At 40.3% G+C, this 14,272-nt stretch overlaps 2 protein-coding genes and 1 long non-coding RNA gene across 7 annotated transcripts; 1 reads left to right on the top strand and 2 right to left on the bottom strand.

Moving 5' to 3' along the window:
• Window positions 1-609: 609 nt before the first annotated feature.
• On the bottom strand, window positions 610-1,623 carry LOC125474861. Its single transcript, XR_007256233.1, has 2 exons — window positions 1,052-1,623; window positions 610-940 (listed from the first exon to the last, which is right to left on the bottom strand). It is a non-coding gene; the product is annotated as an uncharacterized LOC125474861 (long non-coding RNA).
• A 716-nt stretch (window positions 1,624-2,339) lies between these two features.
• On the bottom strand, window positions 2,340-6,610 carry LOC103950974 (LRR receptor-like serine/threonine-protein kinase RPK2). 4 transcript variants are annotated; one of them, XM_009362239.3, is made up of 3 exons: window positions 6,450-6,610; window positions 6,190-6,328; window positions 2,340-6,095 (listed from the first exon to the last, which is right to left on the bottom strand). In XM_009362239.3, exon 3 carries the CDS (start codon window positions 6,064-6,066, stop codon window positions 2,635-2,637), a length of 3,432 nt encoding a protein of 1,143 aa, XP_009360514.2. In that variant the 5' UTR covers window positions 6,067-6,095; window positions 6,190-6,328; window positions 6,450-6,610; the 3' UTR covers window positions 2,340-2,634. The 4 variants fall into 4 exon arrangements, with proteins under 4 accessions (XP_009360514.2, XP_009360512.2, XP_048434973.1 ...); XM_009362237.3 differs by having other exon boundaries at window positions 6,199-6,328; XM_048579016.1 differs by having other exon boundaries at window positions 6,190-6,286.
• Window positions 6,611-12,019: 5,409 nt separating this feature from the next.
• LOC103951071 (protein CHLORORESPIRATORY REDUCTION 7, chloroplastic-like) lies at window positions 12,020-13,519 on the top strand. 2 transcript variants are annotated; one of them, XR_007256135.1, is made up of 2 exons: window positions 12,020-12,159; window positions 12,421-13,519. XR_007256135.1 is itself a non-coding variant. In XM_048578667.1 (2 exons), exons 1-2 carry the CDS (start codon window positions 12,136-12,138, stop codon window positions 12,958-12,960), a joined length of 267 nt encoding a protein of 88 aa, XP_048434624.1. In that variant the 5' UTR covers window positions 12,032-12,135; the 3' UTR covers window positions 12,961-13,519. The 2 variants fall into 2 exon arrangements, 1 of the variants encoding a protein (XP_048434624.1); XM_048578667.1 differs by having other exon boundaries at window positions 12,032-12,159; window positions 12,718-13,519.
• The last annotated feature ends 753 nt before the right edge of the window (window positions 13,520-14,272 follow it).

Genomic DNA, 14,272 nt, shown 5'->3' with positions numbered 1-14,272 from the left:
CTTTTCTTTCTTTTTTCTTCTTTCTCTATCCTCCTCTTCCTTCTCTCTATCTCCTTTGATCTTATCTCGTCTCTCTCATCTGATCCTCTATTTCTTTCTTTTCTCCTCTTTCCTCTTTCTCCTTTCCTGCAACTCTCTCTCTTTGGATTTCTGTGTCCAGTTTTAGTTTTAAGATATAAAACCAATTTTAAATCTCATACCAAACAAGTTTTTGAGTCTTAAAAAATTTATTTTCAAGAGTTGTTAAGAGATATTCTTGAGAAGTGTTTTTGAGAAATGATGAATTTTTCTTTTTATAGGATATCAAATAGGCTTACATTTTCATGGTTTTGTTGTATTTGGTGGTTGTTGAATTTTTTTTACTTACCACATAAGTATTGATTGATTAGTTTGAAATACTGTTGCCAAACACATTTTAGTTGTAGTAAGATGATTCTCCTTGAGAAGGCTCTTTGTGGTTAAGTGAGTGAGAATGAGGAAGGAATAAGGTATGGTTTGGCATTGAGGTGCTTAAAAAAAAAAAAAAAAAAGCTTGCTTATTTTCAAAGTTTTTATATTGAAGGTGTTTGGTAAACTCAAAAAAAAAAGGGATTATTTTGGAAGCTGCTGTGAGAATAAGCTAACATCATCAGAAAAGCTGAAGCAGCTAAATGTTGCTTTGGAAAATTGACTTTTTTTCAAAGCATGTGGAGCTATAGTGCTCCCTTAATGAAACTTTCTAAAGTTCAATAACACCCTCAAACCAGAAACGGTGCTCTTTTGCCGATCTCCACAAAACCTAGAAACCCACCAGAAACGGCTTTGCCGATCTGCACAAGAAATGGAAACATGAAAACCCACCAAACTACCACAGCCAAAACCGATAATCGCAAAAAAAAAAAAAAAAAAAAAAAAAAGAAGAAGCATAAAACTCTCATTTTTCCTCTGCTACTTCAAGAATCTGCAAACAAAAAGAACAACAACAATTCAATTTCTCCTTCTTCAAAGTTTACAACTTTGAATTTGTTTCAAATCAGAAAAAAAGAAAACGAGGAGGAGTGGAAGAGATAACCTTGAGTCACTGCCTGCGGAGGAAGAGAGGCTAGACTGGAAACAGCTAGAAGAAGAGGATTGAGTCGCTACCTTCGTTATCCATCTTCAATTTCTCCTTCTTCAAAGTTTACAACTTGGAGACAGCTAGAAGCAAAGCGAGGCTGGACTTGAGTCGCTGCCTTCATTATCCATCGTCCGCAGAGGATTGGAGTGGCAAAGCGAAGCGGTCTTGCTCCTATGGTAGTTGCTATGTCGGCTAGATGAAGAAGAAGGAGGAAAATAAAAAAGATGAAGAAGAAGCAAAGAAAAAAAAAGTAAAGACAGAAAATTGGGGAGTGGGGGAGAGTTGGGAGACTTCTACATATATTATTAACAAATGAAGATGGATAAAAGAAAGATAGGAGACTTCTAGAGAGACTATTAATAAATAGAAAACATATATTATTAATAAATGAAGATGGATAAAAGAAAGATAGGGTTGGTTTATTATTTTACATTTAATAATATACTCATTTTATATCATTTTTGGTCATTTCACAGAATTGCAGATGTTTTACATAAAAGTTTATCAAACACTATCATATTGCTTTTTTTTCCAAAAGCACTTTTACAAAAAAAAAGTTTACCAAACACTCTGCTGCTTTATTTCACAACTGCTTATTCTCATAGCACACAGTAGAAACAATTTTTTTAAAAGCACAACAATACCAAACCAATCCTAAGAAAAAAAAGAATTCCTCAAGGCTGAATACCTCTGCACAAGTGGCTAAAGAACAAGGAACCCACGTGGAATGCCCTCCCAGAAGGGAGGAGTGGGGCCCACAAAACCTTTAGATGGGATGTTGGGGATATACTCTAGTGTTGACGAGGTCCAGACAGGCAAAGGAGGGAGGGCCAATGTGTCTGTACAAGAGAAAAATCCCAAAAGAACACGAAGGCTGGGGAAGCGCATGTGTTCCGTCCACCGATCCCTTATTTTGTAGTTAAGATCGATTCTGCTTAGCAAGAGGCTTGTAACGTAAGTAATTGAGAATCAATATTCCGGCATTGGTGATCAGTGTTTTAAAGACGATTGCATGCTCATGTATCTTATAAATATCGCAAGCGAATGATCATGATACTGCAAGTGTCCATGTCTTTATGTTGCTTTTGAATTTCGTTTTTGTTCAAAGAACTGAAGATATTGAAGCATGTGTGATTTGTTCCTCGATCCTCGGATAGGTCAATGACTGAACATTTCTGCGCATCATAAAACAGATATGAATAACTTGACGACGCTAAACAGTTTCTATAATTTCCAGAAAACATATCAACTCTATGTTTTATTGCACAAATGAAGCTGAATATACACGTATAAGACGACGAAATGGAATATCCGCATTCTTCTGCAGATTCGTTGGCCAGGCCCCTATTCGGAGAAGCGACACTGAAAAAAATTGGGGGCACAACTATCATACAATGTACAAGTTGGATCACTAAGGTTTAGAAATCAACCTAGCACCAGTGTCACCAAAGCGCACCGAATGCGCAGGCACATATGACAAATGGAGCTCCTCTTTCTACAGACTACTAATGTTAACCACTACAAACCTTGTAAAGCAGCTAGCAAGATGGAGGCTGAAGTTGCTTAAGCCGTCGTACAACTTGCCTCATTGTAGGCCTGGTTGAGAGAGAGTCAACCGTGCACACTACTGCCAAGTGCAGAACTTCTACTAAGTCATCATGGGGACCTGCATCCCATAACCCAGCGGTGAAGAACTCCTTTGCCCGGCCTTGCCGAAGAAGCATACATGACCACTGAACGATGTTGAATCCATTTCCGTACGAAGAGAAGGAGGGATCCAGTGCCTTCTTGTCAGAGAGTAACTCCAGTAGCACAACGCCATAACTATATACATCAGCCTTATCTGAAACACGGCAAGTCATTGCATATTCCGGGGCAACATATCCAAACGTTCCAGCAACGCCGGTAGTAGCATGAGTCTCTGAAGTTCCCAGAAGTCTGGCCAAACCAAAGTCTGAGAGATACGCATTAAAATCATCATCCAACAAAATATTGCTTGGCTTGACGTCCCGGTGAAGGACACGTGGTACGCACTGATCATGTAGGTAGGCAAGTGCACGGGCTATGTCCAAAGCAATCTTGTGAAGCACCCTCCAATCCACAGCCCTTGTAGACCTTTCCTGAATAAACTTTTCCAAATTACCACCCGCCAAATAGTTGTATATTAGAAACATCTCTGTATCACTGGCGTGATAACCAAGCAAAGTGACAAGATTTGGATGGCGAAGCCTTCCAAGGGTTTTAATTTCTGCATGAAACTGTTGAACTCCTTGGAACCTTCCAACTGAAAGCCGTTTAATTGCCACCACGATTCCAGGTGATATCTCTGCCTTGTAGGTAGCTCCAAAACCTCCATTCCCGATGCAGTTGCTAGCATTGAAACTTCCTGTGCCTTGCACAACATTCTCAAAGGTCAACGGAACCCCAATGTTTGTGAAAACTGTAACTTCCTTCCGGGTAGACACTTGTGTTCCAGACTTTGGATTCCATTTCCGTGTATACAAGAACAGAACAACAAGAGCAAGCAGCACTGAAACTATGGCCGATGCAGATGTAATGGATGCTATCTCAATCGGACTGAAACCATTCCCACTCTTCAGAGCTGGACCTCCCACTGGTGAAGCAGCAAGAGGTTGTGAATCGCCAACTCTTCCTTGGGAATCCAAAGCTGGCTGTGTCTGAGACAACATGGGACAAGATTGTAGATTTGGGTTTCCAATAGCAGCATTGCATTTCATCAGGTTATTATTCGCAGGCAGTGAACCTGATATGTTATTGAAAGACACATTGAAAGATGACAGTGTGGTCATATTTGCCAATCCAGATGGAATCTGACCAGAAATATTATTCTTGTCCAGCAGAAGAACAGTCAGGTTTCGCAGATTCACAAGATCTTTTGGTATCTCGCCAGTGAGATAGTTTGAAGATAGTTCAAGCACTTCTAAAGAGGAAAGCTGCCCCAAACTAGACGGAATGACACCTGTAAGGAGATTGCCTGATAAGGATAGATACGTCAGATCAGTTATCTGGCCAAGACTGGTTGGTATTTCACCCTTCAACATGTTCCAACTCAAATTAAGGGAGACAAGAGACAAGTTCCCAATGGTAGGGGGAATAGGACCAATCATCTGATTCCGAGATGCATCTAAAACTTTAAGAGATTTGCACATAGTGCCAACTTCAGCAGGAATTTGACCTTCTAACTTGTTGTGGCTAACATTAACAATCAGCCACTCCAATCCCTCACACTTGCCAAATAAGTTACCTGGAAATTCTCCAGAAAGCTTGTTTTCTCCAGCAAAGAATGCATAAAAAGTTTGCTTCCCAAGTCTTTCAGGTGCAATAGGCAGTGTCTGCAAAGTGCCAGTAAAATTATTGTGCGCAAAGTTGTGTACTACCATAAGACCGTCATCCTCTCTGTGCATTTGGAATGGATTTCCAACTTGGGATTTAGAAGCGAAAAATGCTACATAGTGTGAGGACGGATCCTCATACTTGAAAGAAAAATCTCTCAAAGGAGAACCACAAGTTTTGTTGAAATATTCAGGTATTGAACCTGACAAGATGTTTCCGCTGATATCAAACATATCCATACAAGGAACATGAAGACCCTGAAAAAGCTCCCCACTAAGCCTGTTAGAGCTCACATCAAGATATTGAAGGTTCCTGCAGCGACTAAGTCCGCTAGGAATTTCCCCAGTCAAAAAGTTCTGAGCCAAATTGATCATCTCTAAGTATTCACAACCACCCCAATTGCTTGGGATAGTGCCCTCAATACTTGCCCTTGGTGCCCACAAGATCCTTAGCTTTGGAAGGGTTGTAATTTCTACAGGCATTGTACCTTGAAAGTAATTGAAGTCGTCACTCATAGCATTCAACTGCTCCAGCAAAGAGTCCACTACAGTATCATTGACTCGTGGAAGTGGATTAAACATAGATGACAGCACAAGGGCAGATAACTGAGAACAATTCCCCAGCTCGCGTGGTAATGAACTACTCAGGCTATTCCTCGACACATCCAACACTTCCAGAGCTTGAAGCCGTCCGAGTTCAGCTGGAATACCCTCTTCAAACATATTTGAATACAGCAACAACGTCCTCAACTGGCTGCAATTTCCCAAACTGCTTGGAATTTTATGAACCAAGAAATTACCCGCCAAATCAAGATGCTCAAGCTTCCCACACTTGGCTCCAATCTCGCTGGGAACATCTCCACTAAGTGAATTGTATGACAAGTACACCGCCTTTAACCTACCAATGAAACCTGGAATTGTCCCGTTTACAAGATTCCCAGCTAAATTCAAGATCTCTAGGCTCATATAATTTGACCACAAGGTCGGTATCTCACCTTCAATCCTATTAAACCCCAGATTAAGAACCCTCAAATTTGGATTAAGCCGAAAGGGCAGCGACCCAGTTATCGAGTTTCCCTCAAGATCAAGAACCTCCAAATTTTCCAAGCCCAAAACTTCACTAGGAATTTCACCCTCAAAACCATTGAAGGGGAGGGACAAAACCCTAAGCTCAGTGAGCTTACCAATTACAGACGGGAGCTTCCCAACCAATCTTCCTCTGCTACCCTCACAGCTTCTCCTGATTCCAAATCCATAAAGCGGCAACTGAGCAAAATCTGAGCACGCAATAGTTTTCGATCTACCTTCGGTTTCTCCTCCATTCCCAGTAATGTTGAGTGAAACCACCCGAGAATTTGAGTTGCAGAAGACGCCAGGCCATGAGCAATGACCAGAATTGAGCCGACCATTCCAGCCAGAAAGCAAGCCCGACGGATCCAAGACAGAGTTTTTTAGTTCAAGAAGAAGCGATGCGTCAGTATCAGCGAGAACAGCACAGTTCTGAGAAGTAAAGAACACCCACAAGAGCAAAACAAGCTTCAGAACAAACACTGGAGAAGTGGGTCTGCGAAAAACATGTCCTTTGACGACCGAAGAGGAAGACAGAGAAAAACCCATCTCTCAAAAACTCTCAGTTAAGCGGTTCACTGCAAAAATTACAAAATCACACACAATTTCAGCTTGAAATTAAGGAAATGACTCAACACTATAAAGATTCGAAAGCATTGAAATTTAACTCACAGTTCTTACAATTTCAGCTAGATTATGACTATAATTCGTCAGTAGCTCGACCGCTTCTTGCTGTTACACGAATGCCGTCTTTTGGAGGCCATGGCGGCTGCAACAAATTAACAGGGCAATTTTCATTTCCCACTACCAACTGTACGGACACAAAACAACTGCTTTAACTAATGCTCTACTGAAACAGTCAAACCTCCCAAAACTATGAACTAAATCCAAACCGAAAAATTTTGGTAAATTTAACATCAGACTATATGTACCTCGCAGCAGTGGGAGTAAAATTCTTTGACCTTCCTTTGAAATCTGCTTTTTTTTCTTGCACTGGAATTCAAATCGAATCAGTGGAAGCTACCGGCGCGGTGCCGCTACTCGGATTTTGCTCAGAGACTGCGTGTTCCTCTTGAAAATTGGGGAATTCATGTCGATCCTGCCGCAGAGAAAAGGGTCTCCGGAACCCAAGAGATCAAAACCCCAAAAACCCTTTCCCTCCCTTGGACTTGCACAGAAAGAGTAAAAAGGGGCTTATGGAAACCTAACCCTAATTTTGTTGGTCCCTGACGAGAGAGAGAGAGAGAGAGAGAGAGAGAGGAGGAGGAGAGAGAGAGAAGAGAAGAGAAGTCATTCCGCTGTGTTTCTTTTGGGAAGAAAACGCGTTCTTCTTTTTTTGTTTTTTTTTTCCTTCTTTTTTTTTTTTTTTTTTTTGTTTTTTTTTTTCCCGTTTCAGCGTGCCTTCCTCCGTTTTTTAATTTTAAAAAGGTAAATTCTTTACATTTTCACGGTATTGTCGTATTTGGTGTGTGTTGGGACCATGAGGGAATGGGGTCCCCCGTCGGACAATAAATGCACTCGGAACGGTGGACTTACATCGGATACGTTACGGTGACGGTTTCATCAATAGATAACGGAACATTAGATGTTTCGTTTACACAAAAACATATCAATAATGTTTTCGTCAACAGATAACGGAATGTTAGATGTTTCATTTACGCAAAAGCATATCAATAATGTTTTCGTCAACAGATAACGGAATGTTAGATGTTTCGTTTATGCAAAAGCATATGATTAGTTTAATATACTACTACAGATATTCAGTTTAACTACAAGTGCATAATTCCTTAAAAAATACTCCTACAATTAAGTATTTTGTAAGTTTCTCTTTTGAGTCTGGAAATAAACTTGCATGTTAGTGAGACGCTTAATCATATCACAAGTTTTCAAGTTGTTTGACTTAACATACAAATATCTTTTGATTAGTTTGAAAGAACAAAACACATTTTATTGTAGCAAGGTGACCGCCCTTGAGGAGACTATATACATGTGGTTAAGTGAGTGAGAAAGGGGAAGGAAAAGAAGAAAAAAAAACTCATCAAGGCTGATGAAGACCTCTACACACGTGGCTGCACAAGATGGAAACCACGTAGGATGTCCTTCCAGAAGGGAGGAGTGGGGCCCACAGACCTTTTGATGGGTTGTTGGGGGTCGTCCTTACTCCAGTGCGGATGAGGTCCAGATAGGCAAAGGAGGGGGTGGGGAGCCAATGTGTATGTACTGGATTCCACTGGGATTTTAGCTCATGGAGCCACGGCCGTCCATATCTATGATTTAATGTGATTTAATTTTGGAAAGTTACAAGCTTGGAATGCGATTGATAGAGATATGGTATGTACTTACTACTTTTACCCAAAATAAGAGAAAAATCCCAAAAGAACATGAAAGGGTAAAGAAGTGCATGTGTTCCCTCCACCACCTAAAGGTTGTGATCCCTTATTTCGTGGTTAAGATCGATTTTGCTTAGCATGAGACTTGTGACACAAGCGATTCAGATTCATTATTACGGCATTGAAGATTAGTGTTGCAAGTAATCTAATGATCATAAACTTCTTTTTTGTTCAAAGAAATGTGCATATGTGATTGGCTTCTCGATTCTAAACAAGATGAATACTGCTTATTTATTACAAAATAATTTAGATACTCAAACCTGATCAGATCGTATAGAGTTGTGGATGGTGGGCATAGGATTGATGCACGTATGTACATAGGGAAAGGATCCTCTATGGATCCCTTCCATCCGGATCCTCTGGACCCCTTCCATCCGGATCCTCTAGATCTTCAGGATTGCCTGCAAGCCTGACCTTGAGCAGGATTGCCTGCAAGCCTGACCTTGAGCATGGTCGCGAAGTCATTGAAGCTTCTTCTCCTTCCTTGTACAGCGCCGCGAAAAAATTGATAACGACTCTGATTCCAACGTTGCTGTCATCAACACCAACGTCGCAGACCTCGATGTGGAAGATCTCATGGTCGTTGCTACCATCGCAACTTCTTCTCATTTCAATTGTGTCAAGGCTGTTTGATCGTTTTCCTGGCTATTTGATTTTTGATTGAACAGACAGATCTAGGATATTTGGATAAAAAGGATCCAAAGAGAATCTGAAGAGGATCCTATTCCATAAACATACTCTATTGAAGAAAAACATACTCTAATGAAGAAAGCAAACTAATTATATAAATTGAAGGCTTTTCTCAGCATCCAGACATAATGCTCTTTAGCTCTTTTGTCATGTAGCTAAAGTTCCTAAACAGAAAGTTCACACCTTGACCCCATAAGAAAAAGCCAATTTAATATGTTGAATTTTGAACATGTCGATTACACAATCCTGATGTAGGAGTGACGTTCTCTAACTTGCACACTAAACACCTAGTAGTAGTTGTATGTCACACACTTATTACTAAAGCTCGTATTATAATATAATAGTACGATATATTATGAGCCTGAATGAATTGCGGAGATCATCCTTACGGGGTATATGTCAATTTTAGTTATCTAACCAAGAAACTTGGTAATACTATTGTCTCCAAAGCAAGGTTTTTGTTCAAATTTTCACTATATTTGCCTATGTGCTTCAGTAAAATGTTTTAAGGACAAAAACTTAGTTGGCCCTTGAACCAAGCTTAAAATGACCATGTTATCTCTGTTAGTTATTGCGAGCATGACAAAAATTTCAAGAATTTAATTAAAATTTCATCAGATAGGCACTAAACCGAAGGAAAGTTAGACATGCTTTTTAAGCAGAATTATATAAATAGTAGTGTCAAGTGAAGAACCTATTGCTCTGTACATGATATAGATCTATATACAACATTTTTCAATCTACCATTAAACATCATATAGTGTAGATCTCTATGTACATCAACTCTCACTTGTTCATCGCTCTTTTGGTTTCTTCATTTTCCATGGCTTCTCTTCAACCCAAACCCTAGTTGGAGTCCCAAACCTAACCTAACTGGAACACCACCACTTACAAGCCTTGAGGTTCTTTGAAACTTGACAAGGAAGCAACTTTGAAATCCAAAGCATCTACCTATGAAGGCTTTTTAGATCAACGGCAGGGGGTGCAGCAACAGAAGCACGAAAACCAACTGGTTGTTTGAGTTGTGGCGGCGTTTAGGGGTGTTTCAGGGGCTTCGGGCTCTACTTGCTTATGCATCTCCTGCTGTACGTGTGGTTCTGACTCTAGCTTTTCTGAGTCCATCTCTGCAGGGATATTTTTTTCAACCTCATGACCTGCCAACCTGAAAAACACCAACTGCTATCAGTTCAAGCGTACTGACAATTTATTGATACATATCGACAACATTGATACAAATATGTCATTTAATAAAGCGTGGACGTCTTGCACTGAGAATGTCTGCGGTGTAAGAACCATATGCAATAATTTTCAAGTATTCTATTCCTGCTATGAACAAATACCGGATAATCCCAACTGCAAGGAATGATTTTAACAATGCTTACACTGGGAACTGGAATGACTTGGTGCTGTTATTGCTCCCATCAGACCGGTATGAAGCAGCAGAATTCCGGATTTCCTTAGGTTTTATGGCTTCTGTCTTTGCAGATTCATCTGGTCCTTCTGTTTCTTCTACTGATTCATTTTCGACATTTCCCCTCACGCTTTCAACCTTATACATCTCCACATTTGCACTCTCATTTTCCTTGATTTTTGCCTCCACGTTCGGAGCCTTGTTTTCAACCTTCTCTTTCTCCACATTGTGAATCTTAATTTCAATAGTTTCTGCCTCAGTAACTGTGGGAAGTGGAGTTGGAATGTAGAATAATTCATCATGCCTTGTCAGTTCACCGGATTTATAAAGCTCTCCGGATTTGTAAAGCTCTCCGGATTTATTCAGAAAAGCAAATTGATCTCTCGAGAAGCTGTTGTTCCCCACATGAAGACTAAATAATGATTCATTTGAAGCAACACTCCAATCCATGCCTGCTGCCGGTTTACTGGAAAAAATATTCGATGGGATTCGACTTGGGTCATATCCTGCAGGCCTTTGCATTATCTGAAACTGAGAGGATTGCGCGGATGATCCGCTTTGCATGCTCCAAGGCAGAATCGGAGAAGAATAACCCTCTGGTAATGACAGGGCCCCCTGAGACTCGTGGCCTGGTCGTGTTGTTGTTACGCAGAGGTTCTTACCATCTTCTTTATCATTGACAGATGATTCCAGCGATGAACGTGGAGATGACGATGATGAGGACGATGGTGATGATGACGAGGATGATGGGAAGCTTGAATTTCGGCGGTGATTAACCACATCGCTTTCAAAATGCACCCTTGGATGCTTACTACCACTTGCGCCCCTATATGCATCATCCATGACTATATAATTTGCAACAGTTGATTATCTTCAGAGAATCAAATCTCCTTTGCCTGTCTCTAATTGATATTTAACTGCATGATACGAACAATATGAACAATAATTAACTACTTATACACAATGTGACAACAGAAAGGAAAGAACACATATCAACAATAATTGATATTTAACTGCATGGTATGAACAATATCAAATATGGTTAATTACTCGACTTCATGCAAACACGTTGAGAGCTAAATGCAACGTTTCAATAACATCACAAGCATACTTTCACATATGATAGCACTTTAAACATTGTAACCATATGCAGACGCAGGCTAGGTCAGTTGGCAGGGTAGTATGCATACACTTTAAACATTGTAACCATATGTAGACGCAGGCTAGGCCAGTTGGCAGAATAGTATGCATTCCTTGTTTTACCAAGTTTTAAACCCTCTCCCCGTAAATTAGAGTAGATTATAGAAGAAGAAAAATCATCACAATCATACATTTTTACAATCAGAGAGGCTGAATCTTTTAAAATTTCAAGAAAAACCCTAATCTTAGTTTGAACCATGCATAAAGGTTAATCACAAATCAAACCCTAAAGAGATGCATATCTTAGATTCTGGAAACTGGGTTTTGAGCAGCAAACTTACCACTAAATGGAATCTTCGAAAACCCGTTTCGATGTCGAACCCATAAATCAAATCAAACCCAGGAACTCTTTAACGTAAAAGTTGAATACCCTTGAAAATCACAATGGTTGTGATTCAAAAGATGGTACAATTTGGGGCTTGGGAACAAAAGGAGTTTGGGGTGAGAGTCAGAGAGAAATAAAGGAGCTGAAAAGGGGTGGGAGACAACCTCGGAGGGTTTCTTACTTTGTTATTGTGAAACAAAAGTAACCAACTGATCAGATGGAAGGTCTTCCGTCGCCATTTTTACTAACTGATTAACTGACTGGAACTCTGGTGAACCAAAATGCTAAATTAACGAACTAACCGGATCACGCGGGAAAGAAAAGAAGAGGGTCTAGAAGTTGGCCCATTTGTGGGGTAGGCCCATTTTGAAGCCCAAATGAAAATTGTCTGAGCCTCTTGAGGGATGGGAGGGGTAGAATTGGAAATACAATGGAATATGAGGGTGACAAGTTTAGACTACCAGAGGCTGAGTTTTAGCATGTTATCTGCAAGATCTTGTTTTGATTCACTTGCTTTTGGATTTGGAATTTTAGTACCAAGAAGCTGAAATTTGCAGGAAAAATGGTTCCAGTGGAAGGAGTTTTGAAGAAACAGTTATTCCATGGTGGATTTCTGGCTTTTAACTGTAAGTTGTTCTCTCTTTTATATCTTAGACCTTTTGAAACTAAATGTATATATATCGTAGAACAATTATGTCCTACCACCGACTGATACAATCATGGTTACGTGAACGTGATAAGAGAGACATACACATAATTGTATACAACCGATGACTCCCAATGGCCGTACAATGTTTTATGAGTAAACTGTAGGCAATGATGATGTTGCTAACTTTAGTTATTCAAAACAGTGTATTCTAACATCACTAACAGCACTGTAATTGCAGGCAAAGAAGGTACAAGGAGCCGGATTCGAGCTCCCGTAATTCAATTAATGGCGACACGAAAAATGATGAGTCTGAGTACATGAAGTACTTCGTCAGCAAACATAGCATAGTCATGTTGGCTAGAGCCTATGTGCGGCCCTCTGCAAACCTAGACGTAGTCATGTTGGCTAGAGTGGATATCTCCCTTCTCATAGTTAAGATTCAATTAAAGTAGAATACCACTTGAATCAACGAGAACAAGTTTTTACTTCAGCATGAAATCCTAGATTTAAAATTTGTGTTGCAATTTTTGGACAGGTTTGTGCAGTGAGGCGGAGAAGGATATACCATAACAGTGAAACTTATGTGTTACTGGAGCCAGGAGAGGATGAGAAGTTTGTTTCAGAGGATGAGCTGAGAGCCAAGTTAAAAGTTTGGCTGGAGAACTGGCCTGCCAAAAACCTTCCTCTTGACCTTGCAAGATTCGAAAGTATCGACGACGCCGTTTCTTATCATGGGGATGTAGGTTCAATCCAGTGGTACGAAGTTCGAATGGAGTGAGAAAATCATTCAAGCCTTGAAGATTAAAAGTTTCTTTTGGCTCAAAGAATTGAGAGTTTGGTTGTATTTACTGAAATTAGTAGTTAACAAAGCATAATCACAAATTGTAACAACTACACCCTTTTGGTTAATTTTGTTAAAGATGCTCCACATGCAGTGCACTGTGCTTTACAGATTCCACTGTGCTTTACAGATTGGAATATGGTTCCCACGTTAAGGATGTATGATTATTCTAAACAACAAGGACACATGCATAGTGGACAGCAAGGCCACTGCATGTGTATACTGACTGATGTTTCATAGACAACAAGGATGCCACTTCCAGTTGTTTTGTTTATTTGCATGCGTGTGTAGTAAACTGTGTATAAAACTCTGCTGCAATTGCAGCAGATCATTATTCAAAATATAGATTGGATCCAAGTTTAATATGGTATCAGAGCACCGATCTTGGTGACTCTAGAAAGCTCATTCTGCTTCCGCCACAAACACAACCAGTCCATCTTCATTAAACACAGCCACCATGGGCGACGAAAGACCAACTGAGACGATACCCCATGTATCTGATCCTCTCATTCTACATCATTCAGACTCACCAAGTCTTGTCTTAGTCTCACAACTTCTTGATGGACACAACTATGGACAGTGGAGCCGTTCTATGCGAATCGCCCTCAGCGCCAAAAACAAACTAGGGTTCATTGATGGATCAATCAAGAATCCCGCAACCACTGATGCCAAGTATCCAATTTGGCAGAGATGTAATGACATGGTCTTGTCCTGGATTTGGCAATCCGTGCAGGGCAACATTGCCCACAGTATACTCTACTGCAAAACTGCATCAGCAGCATGGAGAGATCTTGAGGATCGTTTCTCGCAAGGAAACGATTCCAGGATCTATCAAATTCGACAAGAAATTGCCGAACACCGACAAGGATAGCTATCTGTTTCAGATTATTACACAAAATTGAAAGCTCTCTGGGATGAATTAGTATCATATCATGGGCCCATTGCCTGTGAATGCGAGGGATCCAAGGCACATGCAGACAAGGAAGAAAAAGAGAAAGTCATGCAGTTCTTAATAGGTCTGAACGAGAGTTACTCAATCATACGAGGTTCTATCTTAATGATGAGCCCACTTCCAGATACACGACGAGTCCATGGATTGGTTCTTCAACATGAACACCAATTGGATGTGGTAAATCGACGTGAACCTATCGCCCATGCAATGCAAACCAGTCATTCAACAGCACCAAAATGAGGCTATGGTGCCAACAACCCTAATTCACGGAAGATATTCAACTGCAGCTACTTGTGA

The sequence above is a fragment of a genome, unplaced genomic scaffold (assembly GCF_019419815.1).
Source record: "Pyrus x bretschneideri cultivar Hongxiangsu unplaced genomic scaffold, Pyrus_bretschneideri_v1 Contig13, whole genome shotgun sequence".
NCBI lineage: Eukaryota > Viridiplantae > Streptophyta > Magnoliopsida > Rosales > Rosaceae > Pyrus > Pyrus x bretschneideri.
The sequence above is the reverse complement of the archived record's forward strand: the minus strand, read 5'-3'. Positions and strand labels throughout refer to the sequence as shown.